This window comes from Vigna unguiculata, chromosome 9 (genome assembly GCF_037176805.1).
Source record: "Vigna unguiculata cultivar grain cowpea cultivar isolate G323 ecotype 2 chromosome 9, ASM3717680v1, whole genome shotgun sequence".
Classification (NCBI taxonomy): Eukaryota; Viridiplantae; Streptophyta; class Magnoliopsida; order Fabales; family Fabaceae; genus Vigna; species Vigna unguiculata.
The window spans coordinates 8,476,798-8,501,621 of NC_140800.1; the positions used below are offsets into that span (position 1 = coordinate 8,476,798).

The window sequence follows — 24,824 nt, forward strand, 5'->3', positions numbered from 1 at the left end:
ATTTTGTTAATTGTAATTACTTAATTTTAATCCCTTATCCCGTATTCTGTATCAAAATTAAAACATGCATAAATAATATAAGTTTAGAGGAAAAATATACATGATCTATTACAGAAACCAAAGACTTCCATCACTTATATGTTCATTATCATCCTTCAAGCACACCACCAAACCTTTGCTTTCTGTAATAGATCACTTATTTGTTCATTATCATCCTTCCATCACTTTCAGAAGAAGGAATATTTTTAACACTTGATTCATCTTGATCAATGGTTGTTGATGAGATGTCAATAATAACAATATCCTAGGAAAATGATTCATAGATGTTCCAATTAAATAGCATTTATAGTAAATAACCATTTTAAAAGGAAAAATACAAATATTAGCAGACTGGAATAAATTAAGTTAGTTTCTCTACAGCACAGAAAAGAGATAGTGTGTTGCAACTTCTCAGCAACTTCATGTTTTCTCTGTTGAAGTAACAAAAGGAATTCTAGCAGTAACTCCTTATCCTTTATCCTTTGTCTCAGCTCTATCGTTGCTTCACGTTCTTTCATGTCATCTCTTTGTTCATTAAGGAACTCACTCTGCAACAACTCCCTGCAACACAACAAGCAAATATCAAGTTCCTAATTACATCTCATGTACATGGTTTACCAGCCATTCACTCACTACTAGAGCTAGAACTCTTCACTGTTCCAGAGTCTTACAAATGAAGTTCACTTCCTACTACTGATCTCTCAAAGAGACTTACGAGTGAAATTCACCAGTTGTACAACCATAGAGAGTTTATCCATCATTCGCGAAGCTAAACCCCCTCCTGCTCACCAGGACAAAGCCCACCACCCACTACTCTCTCAAGACGGTCTCCTCAAGTTCTATTTCCTACATCTCTCCCATAGAGTCTTAGGCGAAGTCTCCTACCTTTTGCTGAGACATACACCTTTCCATCATTTCCAATCCCTCAAATACCACATACATCAACTTATTTACTAACAAGTATTATACTGCCAAATAACAAAACTCCACCAAAATAATCTAAAAGCATATCATGTTTAACAGTAAAACAACATACAAAAATATTTAAATGTTATAAACCATCTATCTATTTAATTTTCTTGAATTTAGCCTTACAAAAATATAGTGACTAGACTACGGTTATAATAAAATTACATTAATTTTGATATTATATATACCTTTAACTTTATTATACGTAATATATATTATAATAACACCTTTGCCATGAATACATATATTAAAACAATTAATATAACTTATCCACTGCACCTAATAAAACTTCGTACTACTCATGGCAACCCACAATTTAGTCACAGTCCAAACAAACAATATATTAATTGGCACCCAATCCAAAAATTTATCTATAATGCTAATACATCCAATTAGAAATCACCAACCCGTAACACCCTCTGCTGCCACTCCTTATAGTTTTGAAAAAACTTAAAAGTGCTATTATATTTATAAAACCAAAGCCACACTTGATTTTAGGGTAGAAATTACTAAAATATTTCAACAAGAGAGCAAATGCAACACAATACTGTCATATTTGTTTTGGCAAATGATTTATTACCTATCTTCCACCTTCAGAAAAATTATAAATACTGGATATAAAACTTTTTGAAAAACTAAATCAATCCAACACAGCAATGGAAATCATATTAAATGCTTCATAGTTGATTTGGAAGGAGGCATGGTGAACATATAGTCTAACCAATGAAATGCTGCCTGTGTTTTGCTGGCACCCTTATGACAGATCTCAGGGCATTGAATGTTTTAGGAAATCCTTGGGAAGCATGTAAAAAAAGTACTTTTGATTAGAGAAACAATATTATTAATTTATCTATATAGTACTATATTGGATATACACATTAAAATATGTCTAAAAGAGGAACAAATGTCTTCAATTAATCATGTAGAGTACAAAACCAGCATATGCTTTTATCCTAAAAGCAATGAAAGTGGCAAATATACCTGGCATCATAATCTTTTCCGTCAAAGTGCATGATGAATTATGTCTATATGGCATGTAAAAAAAGGCATCATTAAGTTTTCATAAAATGTAATAAGAGAAATGAAAATGCAGTCCATCTGATTTTGTGATATTATATAATAGGAAGCTACCCAAAAATAATGACAAAAAATGTCTTCGTGAACCAAGAAGTACACAAATGTTACTAAAAGAACTTAAAATTCATTAACTAACTCAAACATTAATAGTATAAAAATACCACTGGAACAAGCTGGCTTCAATTAAAACAAAATTAATTGGAGAGGAATATTTCCTAGTTTAAATGGATTGAATAAAAGCAAAGAAAGAACATGCTTAACCACAAATATTCATAGTCATTAATCAACTTTCAACAGTATTACCTATCATGATAGTTCATGGAACTCCCTTCCATAACCTTCCAAAGAACATTCTAGTCAGACAAATTGAGTTCCATCTTTTCAGTGAGTGAAATGACTAACACACGCAACAGATGATACAAATTACAATAGTGAATAATGAATAACCTTAAGCTCCAAGGATGGACAAAAAATAACCAATAAATTTAAGTATAAAAAATTTCCAGTTCTAACTACATAAAACAAAAATATGGGAGAGAAAAAATAGGTAAGGCGTGTTGGTCCTCCTGAAATATTCAAACACAATAAGCCTATAAAATTGTGTTGTGTGAAATCATAAGAACTAAGAACCCATGTGTAACATGTCCTTAAGGCGATGGACATCACAATTAAGAGAATGATTACATAATATGTTTTCAAAAGATTGTGTTGGAGAAAGAGTTAAGAAACTAGACACTACAAGATTTAGACTTCGACATAAAAAGTGAAAGAATTACCCATTTATGGAGATTCCAAAAACCATTTCTCCTATCCGTGATGAAAAACAGCTCCCCTGTTCAATTCAAAATAAAATAAACCACAATGCACAAATAGATCATAACAAATGTTCCCATTCAAATCAATGGGTAAACTCGGAATTAATAACATTCAATGACACAAATAAATAAATAGAACACAAATAAATAAATGAGTAGAACACTAGATCAATATTTCCAGATAATCTCTGCTGAATCTGTATATGTTAACCAAAGTTAAATAGAACACAAATAAATAAATAAAAATTTAATGACAATATATAACAGACATATAAGAGTAAGCCTACATATTAATCCAAAGGGCACAAACACAAATGCCATTTATGTTTACTGAAAGTGGTGGATTGCAGGAATTTTAGATGGTTACATAAATTGTTGATGTTTGGATCATTTAAAATAGGAAGAAATGAAATAAAACCAGTAAGAATCTATTCAATCACATTCCATCCAATTCTTCTATTTGCTTTTTCTCCAATTAGGCCAGTATGAAATGGAAATAACTAATTATTCACTAATATCCTTATCATTCCTTTGATCCTTTCCATTCCACACTACTCAGCTATATTCCATTCCACCAATCAAATAACATGCCATAACAATGATTTGGAAAATATGGCATTAGATAATGAAAATTTATGCTTGCAATACTGACCAAGAGAACGGATGGACCGCTTGTATAATCTCTAATCTTTGTAATTTGCAAAGAAGACAACATCCCCTGAAACAGTAAAAGCACCACCTCCATATTCCTGAGCCAATGTTCTCACTCCAAACTCCTTAGGTGTAATGTCCACAGCCTCACCTTCCAGATTTTCTGCCTCAACCACAAGAACTCCCCGTTTGAAAAACAGGAAATAACCAAAACAAATGGGTAAATTTGCAAACTCCAAGAGTTTAAAATGTCCACCTTTTCCCACTCCAAACTCCAAATGGTAAAATGCTTGGGTATTTTTGTGCTACTTTTCAATTAAAACTAGAGCTCTAAACGTAATTAGCGTGTAATAAGGTTTGCAAATTGCATCACTTCGATATAAAACTTTACTGGTAAAACATCACCAAAAACACCTAAAACTTTATCTTGTATCTCTGCTTATGTACTTGTTATTCTCGACAACTGTTGTGGCTTGGGCATTGGGAAGAAGTTGGGCACCAAAACTCCTAAAAGAATCATAATAATATCACATCATATTAACCTCAACAACTTGTTCTAAACAACCAAACGAAAAAGTGACTGTAAAAGATAGAAAGAGAGAAAGAGAAAGTGAGAGGGAACCTCTTGACTTCAACAACTCCTCTTACATTCGCCAAATTCCCAATATCACCCAACGCCTTGCGAATCTTTCCATCCGCTACATCGTTCTTCTTCTGATGTTTTCCTCCCCTTATTACTTCCTCACCTAGGAAATCACAACCAAACGACTTGCGAACCACCACACACGATCCCCTCTCATCTCCTAGCTGATTTGAAACGGCTCTGTAATGAAACCGCAACTAAGGATAACACATTCACTGATTGAACTACCTGGCACTCGAAGCTTCGATCCCTCACCGTTACATTGCACGAACCACCTCCTCGGGATGGTGTGGTAGTCCGATGCGGAGCCACCATACATGACAGGCAACACTCTAATGGGTATTCCTAGGGTTCTTCACCCCAAACAACAACCTTTGCCTCTTGATTATGCAGTGCAACTTCATCATCTCCATTGAATTCAGTGCGGTCACGGCTGGATTTCGATCCCATTCTACCTGACAACTACAGCTCGCAATGCTCATTGTTGTTGTCCGATTCATAATCAAAGGACGATGGAATGTTCAGCTATTGTCATTTTTCATCGAGATGAATGGTACGGTATAGAGAATGGTGAAGGAAAGGAAGAGGAAAATTTGATTCCAAAAGAATATAACGAGAAACATTAAAAGTGTGGAAGGATTTTATTTAACTACTTAATAAAAGTTTTAAAACAATTATGATGGTTAATTAAAACTATCAGAAATCAAAATATTTCTGACGGTTTTATTTAACCGCTAGAAAATAATTATTACTAAAAAATAATTTTTTTAGTGTTTGTTAGTTTTCGAAAAAATCCTATCTTATTTTATTATATATTTTAATTAATTTATTAATATTTATATTTATCATTTATATTTTAATATATAATTATATTTAAATTAAAAATAATTTTAAAATATTTAAGCTAAAAATAATATTTAAATATTTAAACTAATATATATATATATATATATATATACTAAAATTAAAAATAAATTTAGTATGATTTTAATTGAGAAGGATTAACTATAAATATTTGCAAGTAAATCTGTAGCTATTTTACTATGAAGTAGTTACAATTTTATTTCTTTGCTATTTCATCACAAATTAGTAATAAATTAGCTACAAATATATGTTCTAGTTAATTTGTAGCTATTTTGCTACAAAGAAGTTACACATTATTTCCTTCACTATTTCCTTGCAAATTAGAGAGGGATTAGTTACAAATATATATTATGATAAATCTATAGCTATTTTGCTACAGACATGCTACAATTTTATTCTTTCCCTATTTCTTCGCAAATTAGAGAGGGATTAGCTACAAATATTTTCCCTCGCTAATTTCTCTAGCAAAATTGATTTTTTCTTGTAGTGAAAAATACCTTAGAGATCTATTTTTTTTCAAATATCAACATATATACTCAATGGTCGAAAAATAACAAAAATTGTTTTAGCGAAACAAAAGAGTTGTTTAAATGAAACAAAAAGTATTAATAATAAGTAAAGATTTTTTTATATTACCTTGTAAAAGAAAGGTTTATGCTATTAAACACTTAAATTGAGAGTATTAAACATTCTCACGTGAAAGGAAAATATACAATAAATAAAAATATTAAAAAATAATATAAATATTCAAATGTGAGACATAAAATTTTTTAATTACATACATCATTTTAACATAATTACATAAAGATTTATGATAAGATGAAAAATATATTGTATACGAATGAGTTTCATACAAACCAAATAATTAGAAGAAATAAAAAATAGATAGTATATATATATATATATATATATATAGGGTTACTTAATTAATTGTGAAGATTTTAATAATTTAAACGGGAATGGAGATATGGCGGGGACATGTATCATGGCTGGGATATGTACATCCCCATACCCAATTGAAAAAGTCGGGGATTCTCCATACCCATACCCAGTCAATGCGGGGATTTCCCATCAAAACGGGAATGAGTTCGGACAATATCCACTAGGGTGGATTTATTTGTCATCTCTAATCCCCACAAATGAATGAAAAAACGAATATTTCCTACAAGCATAAAATGAACATTTATAAGTTTGACATGTACTATATTAGTATAAGCAACTTGAGTCAAAGACAAAGATAAGTACACATGTCATGCTACTTTTTAGCCTCGTGTTTGGTCTAATTGCACTTAGGGTGTGTTCATTTAAAGAGATGAATTTGAAGGAGAGTGTGAAGATGAATTTGAATGAATATGAGTAAATGAATTTGTGTGTTCTTTTTAATGGATTCACTGCTAAAAAATCACACATTTCCTACCAATTTCCTTCTAAAAAATTTTCTTAGGAAACACTTACAAATTTTGCTATGAATAATGGTTTGCAAGAATTTGCTACCAATATTTTTGTAAACTATTTTGCACAAAAACATTTTTAGTTCAAAAATTTGAAGGAAAAATACTTACAAATTTTATAATTTGAACAATAATAAACTACATATATTAAAACAATGCAATGGTAGATTATAAAGAACTTTTACATGCATGCTTGTTTTTTCACTATCAACTTCGAAAATAACATAACTCTTCTCCTTTAGTGAACGAAAGACACACAAATTTTTCAACCACGACCTATCTTCACAAATGTTGTTGTTATCACTAAATTACGTTGGACTTCGCCTAGTGGTCCATGGCGCACAATAGTTGAAAGTCCACTGTTGCAAAAATACCTCATTAAGTCCTTTTTATTGCATATCTTGCACTTACACGAGTTATTAAATAACAAAGATTATGGTTAAATAAATAAATATAAAAAAATTATTTTTAATAAAAGTTATAGATTCACAAATATAAATGCACTCAAATATAAATGCTCATTATGAATGTTCCAACAATCACAAATGTACAACCAGCATGATGATTCACATTGATTGCATATCCTTAGCAAATAAAGAGAATTCTTGCACTTATGCACAATTTATTAAAATTGATTGCGTAATAAATGATTAAATTAAATAATTTTTTTCAAATTAAACCTTTTGAATAGAAAAAATAGCTTTAGATCCAATCATTATATAACATTTTTCAAATGAAACATTTTAAACAAAAGTAATACATACATGTTGTAGAAGAGGTAAAACTTGTAGAGAATAAACTTTGTTGTCTTTTTCAAATAGTTGATTCATTGAAAATAAAACCTTCATTCAACATACCAAAAGAGAAATACATAAATACTTACTTTGATCTGGAAGACAAAAGAACAAAAGTTTCTACCTTTGTTATATTCTTCAAACACTTCATCCATCTAGAAACTTGTAGAACATTCATATGAAAGAAAACCTTCATTGATCACAAAAAAAAAAGTCATACATAAGTACTAAAATCCGTTTGAAGAAGAAAAGATTCTAGAAAAGAAGAAAAGCTTCTACCTTGGTTGTATTCTTGAAATAGATCATCGATCTAGCAAAAACCTTCCTTCATGACAGAAAAAAAGCCAACCTTTGTTGTATTCTTTGAACAGTTGATTCATCTGAAATAAAACCTTCATTCAACAGACCAAGAAACAAATACAAAAATACTTTGATCTGGTAGACAGAAGAACAAAAGTTTCTACCTTTGTTTTATTCTTCAAACACTTCATCCATTTAGAAACTTGTACGTCATTCATATGAAAGAAAACCTTCATCGATCATAAAAACAAAGTAATACAAAAGTACTAAAATCTATTTGAAGAAGAAAAGATTCCAGCGAAGAAGAAAAGTTTATACCTTGGTTGTATTCTTGAAACAAATCATCGATCTAACACAAAACCTTCCTTCATGACTAAAAAAAGCCAACCTTTGTTGTATTCTTCAAACAAATCATCCATCTTCCAGAAAAGAAATTATATCTAGTAGAAGAAGAAAATATTTGACAAAAGTTGGAAGATAAAAAGCTTGTACCTTTATGGTGTTCTTCAAACCTTCATTCCTCTAAAAAGATTCCACCTTTGTATGAAAGAAGAAAAAATTGTACATTTGTTGTCTTCTTCGAGCAATTCATTCATATGAAAGAAAAAAATTCATTATTGTCATTTTCTAGACACAGATAAAATCCTCCAAAAGAAGAAAACATTAAATCATTAGAGAAAAAAATACATAAAAATGGTAGAAGCACAAAAGATCCAAGAGAAGAAAAAAAGCTTGTACCTTTGTTGTCTTCTTCAAACTTGTCATTCATCTCAAATAAAAGCTTCATTCATCACAGGAAAAAAGACATATAGAAGTACTTAATCTGGTAGAAGCAGAAAACATCTGAGAGAAGATGAAAAAATTATACCTTTGTTGTCTCAAACAGATCTACTAGAAAACCTTCCTTCATGAAAGAAATAAAAGAAAAATATACAAAAAGTATTCAAATCTTAGAGAAGAAGAAAAGATCCACTAAAGTAAAAAATTTCGTACCTTTATTGTGTTTTTCAGATATTTCATCCATTTCAACCAAAATAAAGTTAGAATCAGCGCAAAATTCAGTTAGATAAAAGCAAAATAGAAAGAAAATGATTTTTTTCATTGAGAAAGATAAAAATAACCGAAAGTTGAGTAAAAATCAAAACTTTACATACCATTGTCATTCTGCAACGAAAAAAATTAAATCTTGTTCACAATTTTGTTCTTCAGAGTCTTGCTTCTGACCCATCTTCTCCTCATTCCATTCATCTCCACAAAAATTGTACTTAGAAAGAAAGCAAAAAGAAGAAGATATTTGAATGTGTTAGTGAGAGAGAGAGATGAAGACTTGTAAAAAAGCAAAAATAAGAAAATATAAGAATGAGTGAGTGAGAAAGAGAGAAGTGAAGCTGAAGAGGTTGTGTTGGCCAGAGAATGGTATTCTGTGTGAGTGAGAAAGAGAGACAAAATAGGTTGGGGTTGGTAGAGAGTGAGAGGAACAGAGAACAAAGAAGATGAAATTGTGAGAGAATGATAGAATGGTAGGTTTAGGTCGAGAGATGGAAGAATATAGGTTTATGTGAGAGAATTTAAACTTTTTTTTTATTTGTTTTTTGAAATTGCAAAATTCTGAGTGAATGACACGTATGTGTTTTATTGCTCGTAGAAAGAAAATTTTGAATGAAAATTGTTTAGAAATATTAGTTTATTCAAAAACTTTTCATTTGTTAGTTCTCAATTGTATATAGTATTAGATATACGAATATGAAAACATGAAGACACAAGAATATGATAGCCTTACACGAATGATCAATTGCCTCCATAAAAAGAAGAAATTAAGATGAAATTTGAGGTTAGTTCGAGTAAAGTGTTGATCAGTAAGATAGATAAGCCAAAACTTGATTTCCCAAAAATATATTTTGTAAGAATATATGGTCACCACGAATTGTTAATTTTAGAAATTAGTTTATGGAATACCTACCCCGTACAAAAATAGCATCTAGAATTAGTTGTAATTTTCATTTGTGTTGGGATTTAAATTTAGTTTTAACCACCAGATAGATGTGTTAACAAACTACATCTATTCTACAAGACTTGTAGTGCTAGAGTTTGCCCACATAAAAATATTTCAGAAGTGTTAACAGACTTATAGATCATGCTATAGAGTTATGATATGCCATCTAGTGATCCAAGTTTAAATTAAAATTCTCTAAAATCTGGAATTCAATTTTACATAGTTGGGAAATACTGTATTCGAATTTCGATTTTCTTAAAAAATATGATGCTTAAATACTGATTAACCGACTTGAATCTAAACCACAATATATAAAACCATCTCAGTTCCTCTGTACATGAAAATAGAAGGATCATTACAATCATGCCCAAATCTGTCTCAAAATTCACCCATTTAGGATTACACGAGAGGGACACAGGCTTTTATCATCATGTCATTGGATACAAACTTAGTAGCCACGAATTGTGTTGATGATGGTGTTGTGCCATGGGTCAGAGAGGTGCTGCAAGAGGTTCTCAAACGGTCCTTTCCCTGTCACGTTGTGTTGAACTATGAATCCCAAGAACGCCAACATAGCCAATCTCCCTACACAGATTACAACCAAATTAACAAGGTCAGCTACACAACACAGTTCTACAGAAAGAACAAACAAATGAAGAGATTAAGAGAGAATAAAGCATTTACCATTTGCAAGTTCCTTCTCCTTGGCCTCCAAAGTTGGTGCAAAGTTCAAGGGGTTGAAGACACTTCCAGGGTATCCCAACTCGTGTGGGGGCAAGCTATATTGCTTGAAGATGGGGTCTTGGTTCACACTGCCAGGGTTCTTGATGTCTTGCCATCTTCTGATCTCCACATAATGGAACAGGATGAACTCAATCACAAAGAGGGTGGAGGATGATGCAAAGTACTCTGATTTCCCTGCATCATACCATTGAGGGGCATTGATGATTCCAATTTTCGTGAAAACCTCAGGAAGCAACATTCCTGCAACACCCAACATCGCCCAGCGCCCATTCACAAGCTCAGCTTGAACATACCACTTCAAGTTTTCTGGGTCCTCGGCAAGCCCCAGAGGGTCAAACCCGTTGTCACCGGGAAGACTATCAGTACCACAAAACACCGGTTAATCATTATGAATCCATTTTCATCGGAAAAAAGAACAACAGATACATAAAAATGTACATAATTTGTACTTACCTGCCATTAAGGTAAGCTGGGGAAGCCAAGCCTGGTAGCCACTCTCCTTTCTTGGCTTCAACCTTGAAAGACGCGGAAGGAGGACACCCCATTGGCCTCATACTCACTTCCCGGTTCAGTTTACCGGAAGACCCGGTCAGAAACCTAGATTTTGAGGCACATGGCCGGAAAATGGCGGCGGAGGCTTGGGTGGTGACGGTGGCCATGCTGATGACAGTGGCAGTGGCAGTGGAAAAGAGACGGGAGAATGTGGTGGTTTTGTTTTGTGCATGGCTTAGTCTTATTTCATAGGTATTACTTTCCTTTCGGAGTCATTCTTGTGGTTCGCATGTTCTATTGGCGTTCCGCCGTTGATTTGTACGATTTTTTAGATCGCACGGTTCAGGAGCGTTTCTGGCTTATCCCTTTATCAAGTGATATATCCACAAATCCATTTCTTCGTTGTTGTTGGCTAGGACAAGATTCTGTGGGGTCGATGACTGACACGTGGCATGATGGATGAGAAGGGTTGAAATATCACCTTCACCCAACCGTTGATAGACACCTGGCTCCGTGGCTTGCCATTAGGGTGGATTCTCGCTAAGATATATCCACCTCAATGGTTTACTTCGGTGGAGGAAGAATCCTATTCCTACCAACAAATTTCTAATACATGTTTTTAAATGATTTTGTTACTAATTAAAAGTTTCATTATCAAAGGAAATAATTAAAAACTATAAGTGTGGTAGGTTTCACGTTTGCTTTCAATGAATTTGTATTGTATTTCATAATATTCTAGAAAGCAAATCAAGATTAAAGAGGGAACAGTAAAAGCTTGATTATTTATTTGAACATTAAAAGAAAAGTTCAAAGTTCAAAAAGTTCATACACCCAAATGCAATATATCTGAATTTTCTTGTACAAGAGGTTTGGGAGTAACTTGGATAATACATTAAAAAGATATTAATAGAAAAGAAAACTTAAATTATAAGATTTAATTAAAAAATATAATTTTTTTAATATTTAAAAAATAAAAAAAAAAGTAATAAGAAGAACTCTATAAAAAATATTTTAAATTTGTAAATGACTTAAAATTTAATTAAATCTATAGTCACTAACAATCGTTTGATCGGCCACCAGGTCGATCGCGCACCAACCTATAAGGCTCCATCAGTCGATCAGTCTCCTAACTGACTCGTGTAGCGCCTTATATATAACCATCGGTCAATCAGTTATAAACATTAATTATTCACTTGTTAAAATCAAGAACATAACCAGCTTAGTCAAGCGACCATCGGTCGAACGGCCAAACGATACCAGTTAATTGGGTTAATTAACGTTAAACAAGTCAGTAATCTTGATTAGAGGATCATTGGACCATGATTAAGGAACCCTAATCACAGGCCCACACCGGAAACTATAAATAGGGCCCAAAGGTAGGTTGGTGAGGATCTTAAATTCGCATTTATTACTGTAGTTAAACTTATACACCGATCGGTTCATCTACTGACTTAAGCATTAGAGCCTTTTAGACAGGTACCCCGATCGCCTGTTCGATCGATCGAGCGAGGAAGCAGATTTCTTGGAGAAGAAGTTATTGCGGTTGTGAGAAGAGGAGAGTTCAAGAAGAGGAGTAAGATCGAAGAGGTTCTTAGTAGGCTCTTGGTCCCTACACCCGAAACAAGAGGTATTGTTATGAGACCTATTACAATCCACAAATTTCTCCAATTAATGGACAACAAATGTGGCCTAGAACAAATACACTTAAAACTTAAAATTCTATTAATTACGTGCGTCATTATGCAAATTACCAATATCTTCTTTTTATTGCAGAAACTTATGCAATTTTTTTATGAAAGGTTGTGGGCAGTGGAGCATAATTTTGCCTTAGACATCTCCATAGAAATTAAAAGAAAAATTTTGTTGGTGGTGTTTTAATAAGAAATCTAATGATGACAACAATAAAGTCTATATATTATCAAGCATGGGAAGCAAATATGCAAGAGCTGAAAGGGGTAAATCTATAAGCGTATGAATGGTTAGTTTTTATTCCTAAAAAATTTGAGGTGTGACGTGTTAATGAACAACTTAATTGAGTCCTTCAATAATAGAATATTGATAACTAGGAATAAACCAATAATAACAATGATTGAGTGGATTAGGTGCTATATCATGAGTAGATTTGCAAACCTTTGATAGAAGTTATAAACATATTTTGGAAATGTTATGCCAAAACCAAGTAAAAGACTAGATAGAGATGTAGAAAAAAGTGGACATTGGATAATTGTTTGAACAAGAGAAGCTAAGTTTAAGGTTACTCAAGGTTTCACCATGAAAAAATTTGTAGTTGACCTTAATAGTCACACCTGTAGTTGTTACTTTTGGGATTTGGTGGAGATACCTTGTAGACATGTAATTGTTGCTACCAATTATTGGTTAGATCAACCTCAGTATTATGTAAAGATATTATAAGAGGTAGTGTTATGAGGCATGTTACAGTCCACAAATTTCTCTAATTAATGGACAAAAATGTGGCCTAAAATAAATACACTTGAAATTCTAGCTCCATCATATAAGGCCCTTCCAAGAAGGCCTAGAAATTTAAGATGAAGGGAAGCATACGAAAGTGTTAAGCCAGTTCACAATTTGTCATAAGTTGAGATAAGTTCACATAACAATGAACACGTATAGAGGGGCTTTTATTATAGCCATTAATCCAGCTAACAATCACCACGTTAAAATATGAAAATCTTCTTTATGGCCAAATTGTTTACATCTCTAAAAGTTACTTCAAGCATAACAACATTTGATAACAATAACAGACACACTTTGAATAAAATAGTTCATAACAATATCAACCAATACAACTTAGTTCCATTTAGATAAGGCCATATTTTATACCCCACCTTACAAAGTTTCATTCTTAATGCACATTATCCCTTAATATAGCTTTATAGCACAAATATCACACAAAATATTACTGTACATGCCCAAAACAAAATGAAAAAAAAAAACCATCTTAATATGTCCATCTTTCTCTCTAGAATTAATTTCCTCCCCAGCTTGGCAAGCTTTTTCAGCAACTCCTCTACTATTTTTTCGATCTCACATCCAATTTCTTCTTTTGTTGCTACCTTTTCTTCAAATTCAGCTCCTACTTCATCAACTCATTGAAAATAGTTACAAGGTCCTCCAAACTACAATAAAAATAGTACATAAATAACACAAACAAACCACACACACAATTGAAACATTTTGCATACATATTTCTCAATTTCAACATCTCCAAAACATTCTACCATTATTCGTCACGGTACTTGCTTTAAGAAGTAACTACTTTTCCCCACAACCATAAAGTTTACTTCCCATATATAAGGATGTAAAAGATGTTATTGAAAATTTAGATCCACTATTCCTTCACCTAGGTCCAACATATCGAACTAAACAACCATGGGATTTCATCTCACCTAAGAACATTGTAAAATGTTAAACCCTAAAACACAAAAATCCCCATTTCAAAATATTATTCACCTTTCAAATCCTCAATTCCTTTGTTTTGTTAGTGTAATTAACATAATCATAGTGTCACTTTTTGATGAAAAATCATTGATCCGTTTCAAGAAATTTAATGAAAAGGGCTAAATTGCATTGATTTTTCAAAAATCGGAACCAAAATGAGACTAAAGAGAATTAGAGGACCACTTTAACATTTTTAGACAAAAACAATGGCCAAAGGAATAATTAAACCTTAAAAGAAAGAGCATCAATAGTTTTAACATTGTTGGAAATTTTCTCTTACTTCTAACTTACACTTTCAAAAATTATTATTTTATTATCATATTTTGTTTATTTAGTATTATTATGTTAGTATAATATTTTATTATTAAAACTTTGTATGAAATGACATAAAAATAAAGTAGGTAGTGTCAAACTATCTTTTTCTTAAAAATAAATTGATGACTCCAACTATTGATTTAGATATCACATTAGTAAAACTCAACTATTTTAATTTGGTATTTTTGATTGTTCTTAAAAAAACAAAAACTCCGGTAAAAGTTAACAGAATTGGCAATGTGAATGAGATAGAAAAAAATACATTTATCTTGTGTTTGGATGAAGCATATTACCAATTCTAAAAAATTGAAATTCATTGCATTTGAAATTCTTGCAATTAAATTTCTTTCATTTTCTAAATAATATGTTTGGATAAAGTAATTGGAATACCTTACATTTCAATTTTTTGTTTGGATAAAATAATTGAATTTCTCTTATGAGATAAAATTTCATTTTAATAATATTCATTTTAATATATAAATTTTGAAAAAAATATAACAAATATAATTGTCAACTTAAAATATTTAAATTCGGTCAAATTTTGATTGAGCTGTCTTGACCAAATTTAATCAAATGTTGGTCGACGTAAACTCAGTCCTATTTGATCAAGTTTAGGTTGGAGCCAACTCGGTAACATTTGGCCAAATTTCAGTTGATGCTGACTTGACCAAATTTTTCCAAATTTCGGTCTAGGTCAACACGGCCAAATTTGGACGAATTTAAGACTATGTCATCTCAGCCCAACATGTTTGGGTCATCGCCCGCCCTAACCCGTCTAGGTCGTCGGGTCGACCAGTCCTGTCTGGGTCGTCAGGCCAGCCAGGACCGTTTGGGTCGTTGGGCCAGCCAAGCCTGTCTGGGTCGTTAGGCCGATTTGGCTCGTTTGCGTAGTCAGGCTGGTTGGGTTGTTAAGGTTGTCACTCTTTCTTGACTCGTCTGAGTTGTCGGACCGGCCTAACTCGTTTAGGTCGTTGGCCTAACATGACCTGTCTGGGTCATCAAGCTCTTCTGGTTCGTCAAGTCAGCACGACCCGTTAAGGTTGTCGGGCCGGTCGGACCCGTCTAGATCATTTGGATCGTCTGGACCAAATTGACACCTCTAATCTTGAACAATAAGGAATTTCACAAATTGTGGAATTTCAATTTCAAATTCTATTATTTTAGTGATTTGAAATACCTTCTTAGAATTCCTCAATTTCAATTTCCTTTTAATTTTTCCATCCAAACAAGTCATTTTAATTAAAAGAAATTCAAATTCTCCAAATAAATAAATTATTCTCTAACACACCATTAGTTCACACTTTCAAAGATAGGAAGGTAGTTGATGATTATTGAAATCCAAAAAGACCTATTCATTCTTATTCGTTATTTGGGAGAAAATATTAAGGGTTTGATCTTTATTCTATTTGTATCGTAGCTATTGTGTTGGTTCTCTGTTTTATATGGATGACTTCTTGTTAATGGGTATTGGGGTTACTAGATGTCCATGATCCATCATGGAGAATTCATAAAAAATAGCTCAATGCATACACCCATTACAAAAATTGGAAAATAAGGGTACATAAACCTTAAATAAAGAAATTGAGGAATAAACAATGTAATAACTACTTCCAGTGATTAATCCGAATCCACATCGGCACAACATTTAAACACTCAGAATTGAAAAATATAACTAAGCAAGGAAGAAAAAGGAAGTGGTTAAAAGTAACACTTAGAACTCAGGAGAAGCGTAATTGTATTCCTTACATGTCATACATGCATTAAACTACATGAAGTTTTGCTTCCTATAAGCAAAAATTGCTTTGTCTCTTTCTTATTCTATATTCTCTTTTGCTAAGCTAGCAAAACACCACGCTTTCCATTTTCAATTTGTGCACGACACAAACCACACACTAAACACCAAACAACTTTAAACATTCATCCCTGCCACCTAAACTCTGTCTTTTCAAATGCTAGACACAACATACACAATTCAAATTCCTAGGACCATCCTAAAACAAGTCCTTCATAACTCAACTCCTATATCATATTCCTTCCTTTTACTGTTATATACTTAGATACAGTATTGGAAAAAACTAAAGATGAACAGAATTAAACCTAAACCATTCTTGTAAGACATAATGTAGTATTAAATAATAAAATTTCATGGTATGTGTTTAAACGAATTGGTTGCCATTGAAAGTTTGGCCAAAGGACCAACTTGGCGGTGCAACATTGTAAGAGACAACGGTGCGTCCCTCGCTGGTGGTAACCTTAAAAGAGAGGCTTTGTCCATTGAGGTAACTGTTGCTTTGCCAGTTCTGACCCCAGTTTCTGGTCATAGGTTGCCAATTTGATCTTGAACCTTTGATGGAAACTCCATGAACATCACCAGCACCTCCCACGTTTGTGATTAGGACTAGGTTGAAGTATGAGTGGCCGTTGATGGTGAATCTGATGCCCCCTCTCTTTTGGCAAGGGACCCTAATAGTAAAAGTAAAAAAGAATCAATATTTTGGACAGAAAAGTGTGCAGTCACACCAGGTAAAAGGAATATATTCCTAGTCACAAATCACTAGAACATGAACGTGGTTAGTATACATAGTTTATTTATCAAAAACTCGAACAAAAGAATCTGACAAACTTGAAAATTCTCTTCAACTGTTCTTCTTTTTATGGGAAAAGCTGTTGTACTATGTAAAACCATATCAGCTTGTCAACTTTGTTGGATGAGAAACACTTAATGTCGAGCCTGGTGATAACAGAAACCAGAAAATTCTATTCTGTATATCTATATTACAAAATGCATGCTTATGTATCCAAAAATCCCTTAACAAGAAAGAGCACTTAGAATTATGAAATAAAAAAACGCTCACATGAAGAGTCTGCACTTCTGCTGACTTTATTTGTAACAGTGTGTAATTCGAACAGAAGGAAAGATTCTATGCTATGCTTCAGACATGGTCCAGAGCCTAGATGTATTTTGTTTCTATTAGGCCTTAGAATAGCTTTGAGCAAACAATTTTTTTGTAATAAAATTCCAAAATACCCTGCAAACTTAAAACAAATTTAATTGTACTTCCATTTTTTTCTTAAATTCAAAAATAAATGCGATTTTATTATAGAATTTTAAATTAAAAAAAACACCTTTAAAACTTGAAACTGAGAAAATTTACTCTATTTTTTCTATATTTTATTTAAAATAATATTACAAAACTATAAACATTCCAAAAAATAAAAATAATCAAGTTTGTGCATTATTGTACATCATGTAACTTCCTAATCATTAGCCTGTTAGTTACATACACAGACATCCTCCACTTCTTACCTGTTATAAAATTTTAGAAATGAGTGAGGGCAGTTTAATATAAGCACAATGATATTTTAATATAAGAGTTTTATTTACATTCAGGTAACTTTATTCTTCATTTTTTTTCTTTAAAAAACACAAATGTATCATCATTAAAGTTTTTTTTTTAAGATTCTTAAATGATAGTTACATATTGTTAAAAAAAAAAAAAACTTCATAAAACATTTTTTGATTGTAAATAATAAAACAAAACAAATGATGAGTATACCTTCTGTAAGCAACAGGAACTATTCCAGCTCTGTATTGAGCAATTTGTTGGAAGACAGGTTGAGAAAGGTCGAAATGGTGAAGGGGAGGGTTGCACCATCCTCCTGCAGTGTTTGGGAGGGCATTGTTTGGGGGACAGAAATTGGTTGCAGTGACCACAACCGACCGTGGAAGACACCACTTGTTATCATCAACACACCTAATCTCGAAACATGCGCCACAAATTAAACCATTGTTGAACAAAGCTGTGCTCAAAGCAGCACTGTTTGTTCCATAACCCTCGCTGTACAAGTTCCCATACCCGCATGCTCCACCTTCACCAACACCAACACCAACGTAAAATAAGTAAATTATGTTTTGTTTCTTTTCGTGACTATAGAATGAAACATAACATGAGTAAACAGTGTAACTCACCCATAGTGCCAGAGGCATCACCCCCTCCATAAAAGGTTGCATGAGCATTCATCCAACCATAGTCAGAAGCAGCAGAGAGAGGTGAAGCCAGAGAAAGAAATCCCAGCAAGAAAAGCCCCAAAAGCACCATTTTTTCTAGCCTCCCAAAATATCTGAAGGATTAATGGAGATGGAAGAAAGAGAGTGTGAATGATGAGGAAAATGAAAGGAGCATGGGTAAGATATAAATAGATGTTGCTGGGGAGCAAAGAGGGTTCTTTCTTGCTTTAACCAAGGTCATGCCAACAAACTGACACATTTGTGAGGTGTGTGTGGACCAAAACCGCCAAATGTGTACCTATTTCATTTTTGTATGCAGGGACAAGGCACTGTTCCTCACGCCACGCGGATTTTAAGTTCCTCTTTTATCACTGTTTTTGTATTTTGTCACCCAAAAACAGTTTTCTAAAACCAGACGCAACACTAAGGTTTAGTTCCCGTCTTTATACGATGAATTTGATTTTATATTACACTTACAGGAGTAAAATATAAGAAAGATATTTGTTACTTTTTAATTTTCAGGTTAGATGTTGTTCATTCTTACTAAATTCTTGTAGTGTATTTTCCACAAAGGATGTGATATACATGATTTGAACATATAAATGATTTTTATTGTAACTTAGCCTGGTCGATTTTTTTACTTCTGTGAGAGAACAATGATCACTTTTTCTGAAATATTCTGGAGTGAATGTGAAGTAGCCATTTGAACCTGAAATGGATAATGGAACAAAAGATTCTTCATTAACGGTATAAAGGTTTAAAGTTAAATTACCAGAACCCAGAAAACTGACAATTGTTTTTCTATTTGAAGCAAAGTTATTTTATTAGCCACAGCAACCGAAAGAGATCTTGAATTAGAATTTATTAATTAATATACATGAAAGCTGATGAAATATAAGTTATCTGCTACTGCGTTATGATTAAGTAATTACTATAACTGTCATACATGGATATTTTTGGTAGAGTTAGCTATCACAAGAGAACCTAGTAAACCAACAAAACTTATGCCTAATATTATATTAGGAGTTGCTAATATCATTTTCTAATAAAATTTAAAGTTTTATTTTGGTAATATTTCTTCTCTTCCTCCATTACTTTTAATCTTTGTTTTATTATAAGAAATATCATAAGTTTTCCGAATAAAAACACTTTTCAATCTTACATTTTTAGAAAAAAAGGATTGACCGTAAAAACAGAACTGCTAAAAGGTATGGGAAAAATTTTAATAATTTACATGTCAATGTTTTATTAATCAGAGAAACACGACACAAAACAAAGTGAAACGGTTTGATTTGGATCCAAGTTTTTATTTTATTTGGAGATAATAGTTGTAAAATTATCTAATGTGTAAATTAATTAAATATTAGAAGGTACCACACACGAATACAAAATAAAAACAGTCATCATAGTTGAAAGAGAAAAACAAATGACAAAGGAAGTATAATTAATATAAAAGAATAATTAAAATATCTTTAACTTTAGAAAGAAATAGATCACAATAAAAAGTAATAACTGAGTATACATAATATTTAAAATATATATATATATATATAACTTGAACCTAAAATTTATTAGGTTACTAGAGCAAGACTTGAATTTGATTTGGAAGAGTGATAGTTGGTAAGGTTTTTCCTTGGGAGAAACTAAATTTTATTGGGGTTGTAAATTAACATTTAAAGCAACAATTAATAGCTTCCACCAAACATTGCTTCCTCCATAACTATATTCAAAGTTCAAAGGCAACTTAGGGTTCCACCCTTTTTGATTTCACATTTGTGTCAAAAGTTGAATTTCAATCACATTTAATTATTTATGACACGCAGAAAATCACAACAACCTCTAAGAACTCAATCAATGTTGTAACATGGTGGGTTCCTTGAGTTTGACAACTTACAAAGAATATATACGGGGTTTTTAATGTACATTATTTATCCATACGTTTTGTTTTTTTTTTTTTTAATATCATATGAATGTACATTATTTACCCATATATTTGAGTTTTTTTTTTCTCAATCTCATTTGATTCGTTCTAAAGGCAAAATCTAATTGAGGGTGATTTAGTTCTTGTAAAGAATATAGGATTAGTTTTATTTAAAAGTTTAATTCTCATTATTTCTATAATTGTGAAAACACATGTTTGACGTATTGAAATGTGTTATTTTTTAGATAAGAAAAAGTAATAAAATTATTGTTATTATTATAACTATAACTATGTAATTAAATATAAATGATTTTTATTTTTATTTAAATAAATTTTATTTATTTTGCTGATAATTTTTTAATTAAAAAAATAGTTAAGCTTGAAAAATAGTTAAATCGAAAAAAAAAACAGTTAAAATTTAAATAAATTGTCACTTAAAATAGTAAAATTAATAAAATAATTATTTTAATTTTAAAAAATTATTTAAAAGATAAAATTGGAAAACAAATGTGGACACTAAAAAGAATAATTTCTTTTATATATAGCTATGAATTATCTTATAAAAAATTAAATTAGGTTTATCTTGATTGATGATAATGTTTAGTTTCTCTAGTTTTTTCTTAATCTGTTTAATCTTAATATTATTATTTTGGTAATTCTTTTAAAGTCTTGAAGTGGGGTCTAACATTGTTTTAGTCCATGTTTATTTATAATTTTTTTTACCCATTTGATTGTAGACAGGAGTGACAATACAGCTGATCCGGTCCGTTTAGGCTTGTATCGTGTTGAAAATGTTGTTGAAATGTCTGGCATGTCCCGCATAAGTGCGGGTCCACAAGCATGGCCGTTTTTTTCTTTTAATTCTTATGATAAAGCTTTCAATATTTAACAAACTGAAAAACTTTAACAAGTTAACATAATTAAGCAAAAACTTTAGGGAGTTGGATGATAAATTGATAATTTAATATTTTCATCATATTCATATTCGTACTTTGACGTACACAATGTATTTTTCAAATTTTAGCACATTCAAAAATACATAACATTTCTCTTTTCCACTCAAATAAGAACGAAACGTTTATACATAAGTCCAGAAGGAAAGTAACCAATTACATAAGTGCATTTTTTTGGTGGGCCGCAGGACAACCCATGCGAACTACAGGTTATGCGGGCCAGCGGACTCAATATCTTGGCCTACCCTACATTTTTTTAACAAGCATGCGGGCTAGCCAGTCGAGCTAAGCCCACATTGCCACCCTTAATTATAGAATTTTGAAATTAGTTAAATAGGATGATGTTGATATCCAAGTGAATACTTATGTCAATACTTATTCTAACCCTATGTGATTCCTAATCTTAAGTCATTAACAAAGAAACTAATAGTATTTTAGTTAGTAACTATCTTAACAACATTGACTTTGTCTTCAAGTTGTAATTGAAGTACTCGTACTTAGAAAGAATGCTTAATAAAATACAAATATCCAACGTCTAGTTATTATTCTATGTATTTTTTTTTTGGCAAGACATTTAAATGGCCTTAACATCTTATATTTTCCCATTCAACTTCTTTCTAGTTTATAGTTGTTTTCCTTGTAATATTCCTAAGGAATATTACTAATTTAAATAAATAAAAAAAGAAAATTAAATAATATGTCACAATATTATTATTCCCAAAACGCAGGAAAATTAAAATGTTTAAGCATCGCGCCACAATATTTAAAATCGTAGTATTTAAAACTTTACAATTTCCAAAAATCCAAAATAAAACATAAATGATCATCATAAATATAGTCCTAGCTTAATCCCAGCTAATCCTCACTCTGTCACCTGAGCGTCCTCAGCATCACCTGTATCAACATCTGCTCCCGTGTAACGAATCACACGATCATCGCCATACACAAACAGAAAGGGTGAGTTGAGAAAATAAAACAACAAATATATAATATGTAAAATAAGAAATACACCCATCTTATTCATCTTACTTAGTTCTTGGCCAAGACCTTAACCCCAAGGCTTTATAGCCTTCAAATCACACATATGGTTAGCCTTGGACTCGGGAATATGATGCTCACACGAACGTGTCCGCTCGTGGTCCTGCCTCTACGAACCTCCCCGCTCGTAGTCTTGCTCTACGAACCTTCCCGCTCGTAGTCCTGCTCTATAGACCTACCCGCCCGTAGTCCAACACATGTGATCCACCAGCCCCGTACCTCTCCGCACGTGGCATCTCTCAAGCGTGAGCACGGAACATACGAACCTACCTCGCTCGTATCCCCACGCGAGAGTAATTGGATATGAACCTCCCCGCTCATATCATCACATGTTATCCACCATCCATGAACCTACCCGCTCATGGCATAACATCTCCCGATCCAAGTATAGTATCCTTGCTCAAAACAACACACAAACAAATCAAGGACAACAACATTTTCACTTGGCTCAGCCTACACGCCGCTAGGCAGAATCAGTTCAGACGCCTGGCGGTACTAGCCCACCGCCAGGCACTAGTGCCCTTCCAGCGCCACTGTTTTTCAGTCACTGTCTGGTTTAGCACACCTTGCCGCCAGGCGCCACGCAGTACAGGGACCTCTACAATTGTTCTTATCACCTGGCGGCATCAGCAAGCCGCCAGGCGCCACACCAGAAGTACCTCGCTGCTGGTTTTGGCACACTCACTGATTTGTTCCTAACTAGAACACTACCACAAGCATCACTCTTCCCATTAATCAGGACATTATGCAAAGTTACCCAGTCATACTTCAATCAATTGAATTACTTATAACCATACTCATAGGTCCATATATTCCCCACAAGTAATTCTCCAAGTTCTCTATCCCAGCATAATGGCTCGATCAAGCTTAAGGAAATTGCCTAATCCATTCCCTCTGACTTATTCAAGTCTAAAAATGGAATTCAGCCACCCCTTAGACTATCTAAGGCTCATAGTAGAATAGTTGCTTATCTCCATTGACACTAAATTTCAGTTGATCCCCAATTCTTAATGCTTACTAACCTATTACATTGTTTCACCCTATAACTCTTCATTTATTGACTCACCAAAACACAAAATCTTATACTCACCATTTAATTGCAGTTACACTCATTTATTGTTTCACTCTCCTTTCACACCTTTTTCCCTTTGCTAAAAAGAAACACTTTAACTCTTCTCTCCTTGGCCTCTTTCACGAACCAGAATCGCTCCCCTCTCACTCTCAAAATTGTCTGCACTTTCCCAGGTTGATTTTCATCTCCTTCTCTCTTCTCTCTCAAGATTAATGTGCCCTAATTACTCTTTAATTTGCTAAAACGAATTTTATTAAATAAAATTATGACTAAGGCCATTCAATGAATATTACCCATTGTGTTTCAGCCCTTACGTTGCCTCTCCATTAGTTGCTAGGGTTCCCAACCCTTTCATATTCATGCCAAAAGAAATTGGCAAAAAAGAGAATGAATTTGTCATTAGCAAGGTTTGAACTCACAACCCTTCAATCACAAAGCAAGTGCACAACCAATTCAACCAACTCATATTCATGATAATTCCTCTAATTCTAAGGTTATGTTATCACGTCTCACATTCAAATATATAACATAAAAATGCATAAGTTAAATAACATACAAAGGTCCAAGTCCTTTCACACAATAAAGTACTCTCAACCATTTGAGCTAGTACTTTTCCACGTCATAGCAATCCGTATTAAATATCTTAAATGCTCTTATTACCCACATTACTTAAATAATTATTTAATTAACTATTTAATTTTCTCGGGTCTTACATTCCCTACGGTGTCATATGTAATTATGAGATTCATAGTTTTGAATTTTTTGCAATGACCTTTTATACAAAACCATACACCCATTCACAACTATTCATTTGGCTAATACCTTGTCTTCCCTACATTTTTTTTTCAAATTTGCTTATATCTTCTTTCGTCATTCCCATTCATATTAAGGTATGTTTTCCCAAATTTTTTTCCACTTTAGCTCTTTGTGTGTCTTATTCTCTTAATCATGGATTATTATATTAAACTTTGCACCCTTCATATAAGCTTAAAGGTCACTATAAAGGTTTCTTCATACATACATATATATATATATGTTAAAATATTTATAGTTTTTGCATGGACAAAGCCTTAGTTATGCTAACGAGGAACAATATGTTTTAGTCGAGGTTCATCTTCAAGAATAACCTATTGTTAGACTTGAAGAGAAGACTTAGGTCTTTAGTGAAGGTGTTCTGATGATGATCGAAGATGTTATATATAATAAAGATGTGTTTAAGAGTTAG

At 32.5% G+C, this 24,824-nt stretch overlaps 3 protein-coding genes across 3 annotated transcripts; all 3 read right to left on the reverse strand.

Moving 5' to 3' along the window:
- Positions 1 to 255: 255 nt before the first annotated feature.
- LOC114164743 (uncharacterized) lies at positions 256 to 9,750 on the reverse strand. Its single transcript, XM_085666511.1, has 6 exons — positions 7,922 to 9,750; positions 7,768 to 7,833; positions 7,583 to 7,683; positions 7,428 to 7,493; positions 2,862 to 2,917; positions 256 to 600 (listed from the first exon to the last, which is right to left on the reverse strand). Exons 3-6 carry the CDS (start codon positions 7,607 to 7,609, stop codon positions 333 to 335), a joined length of 417 nt encoding a protein of 138 aa, XP_085522637.1. The 5' UTR covers positions 7,610 to 7,683; positions 7,768 to 7,833; positions 7,922 to 9,750; the 3' UTR covers positions 256 to 332.
- A 137-nt stretch (positions 9,751 to 9,887) lies between these two features.
- On the reverse strand, positions 9,888 to 11,079 carry LHCA4 (light-harvesting chlorophyll-protein complex I subunit A4). The gene is made up of 3 exons (XM_028049498.2): positions 10,794 to 11,079; positions 10,281 to 10,696; positions 9,888 to 10,181 (listed from the first exon to the last, which is right to left on the reverse strand). The coding sequence occupies exons 1-3, from the start codon at positions 10,997 to 10,999 to the stop codon at positions 10,045 to 10,047; spliced, it is 759 nt and encodes a 252-aa protein (XP_027905299.1). The 5' UTR covers positions 11,000 to 11,079; the 3' UTR covers positions 9,888 to 10,044.
- Positions 11,080 to 16,324: 5,245 nt separating this feature from the next.
- On the reverse strand, positions 16,325 to 18,872 carry LOC114196090 (expansin-A15-like). Its single transcript, XM_028086613.2, has 3 exons — positions 18,577 to 18,872; positions 18,164 to 18,476; positions 16,325 to 17,069 (listed from the first exon to the last, which is right to left on the reverse strand). Exons 1-3 carry the CDS (start codon positions 18,704 to 18,706, stop codon positions 16,763 to 16,765), a joined length of 750 nt encoding a protein of 249 aa, XP_027942414.1. The 5' UTR covers positions 18,707 to 18,872; the 3' UTR covers positions 16,325 to 16,762.
- Positions 18,873 to 24,824: the final 5,952 nt, after the last annotated feature.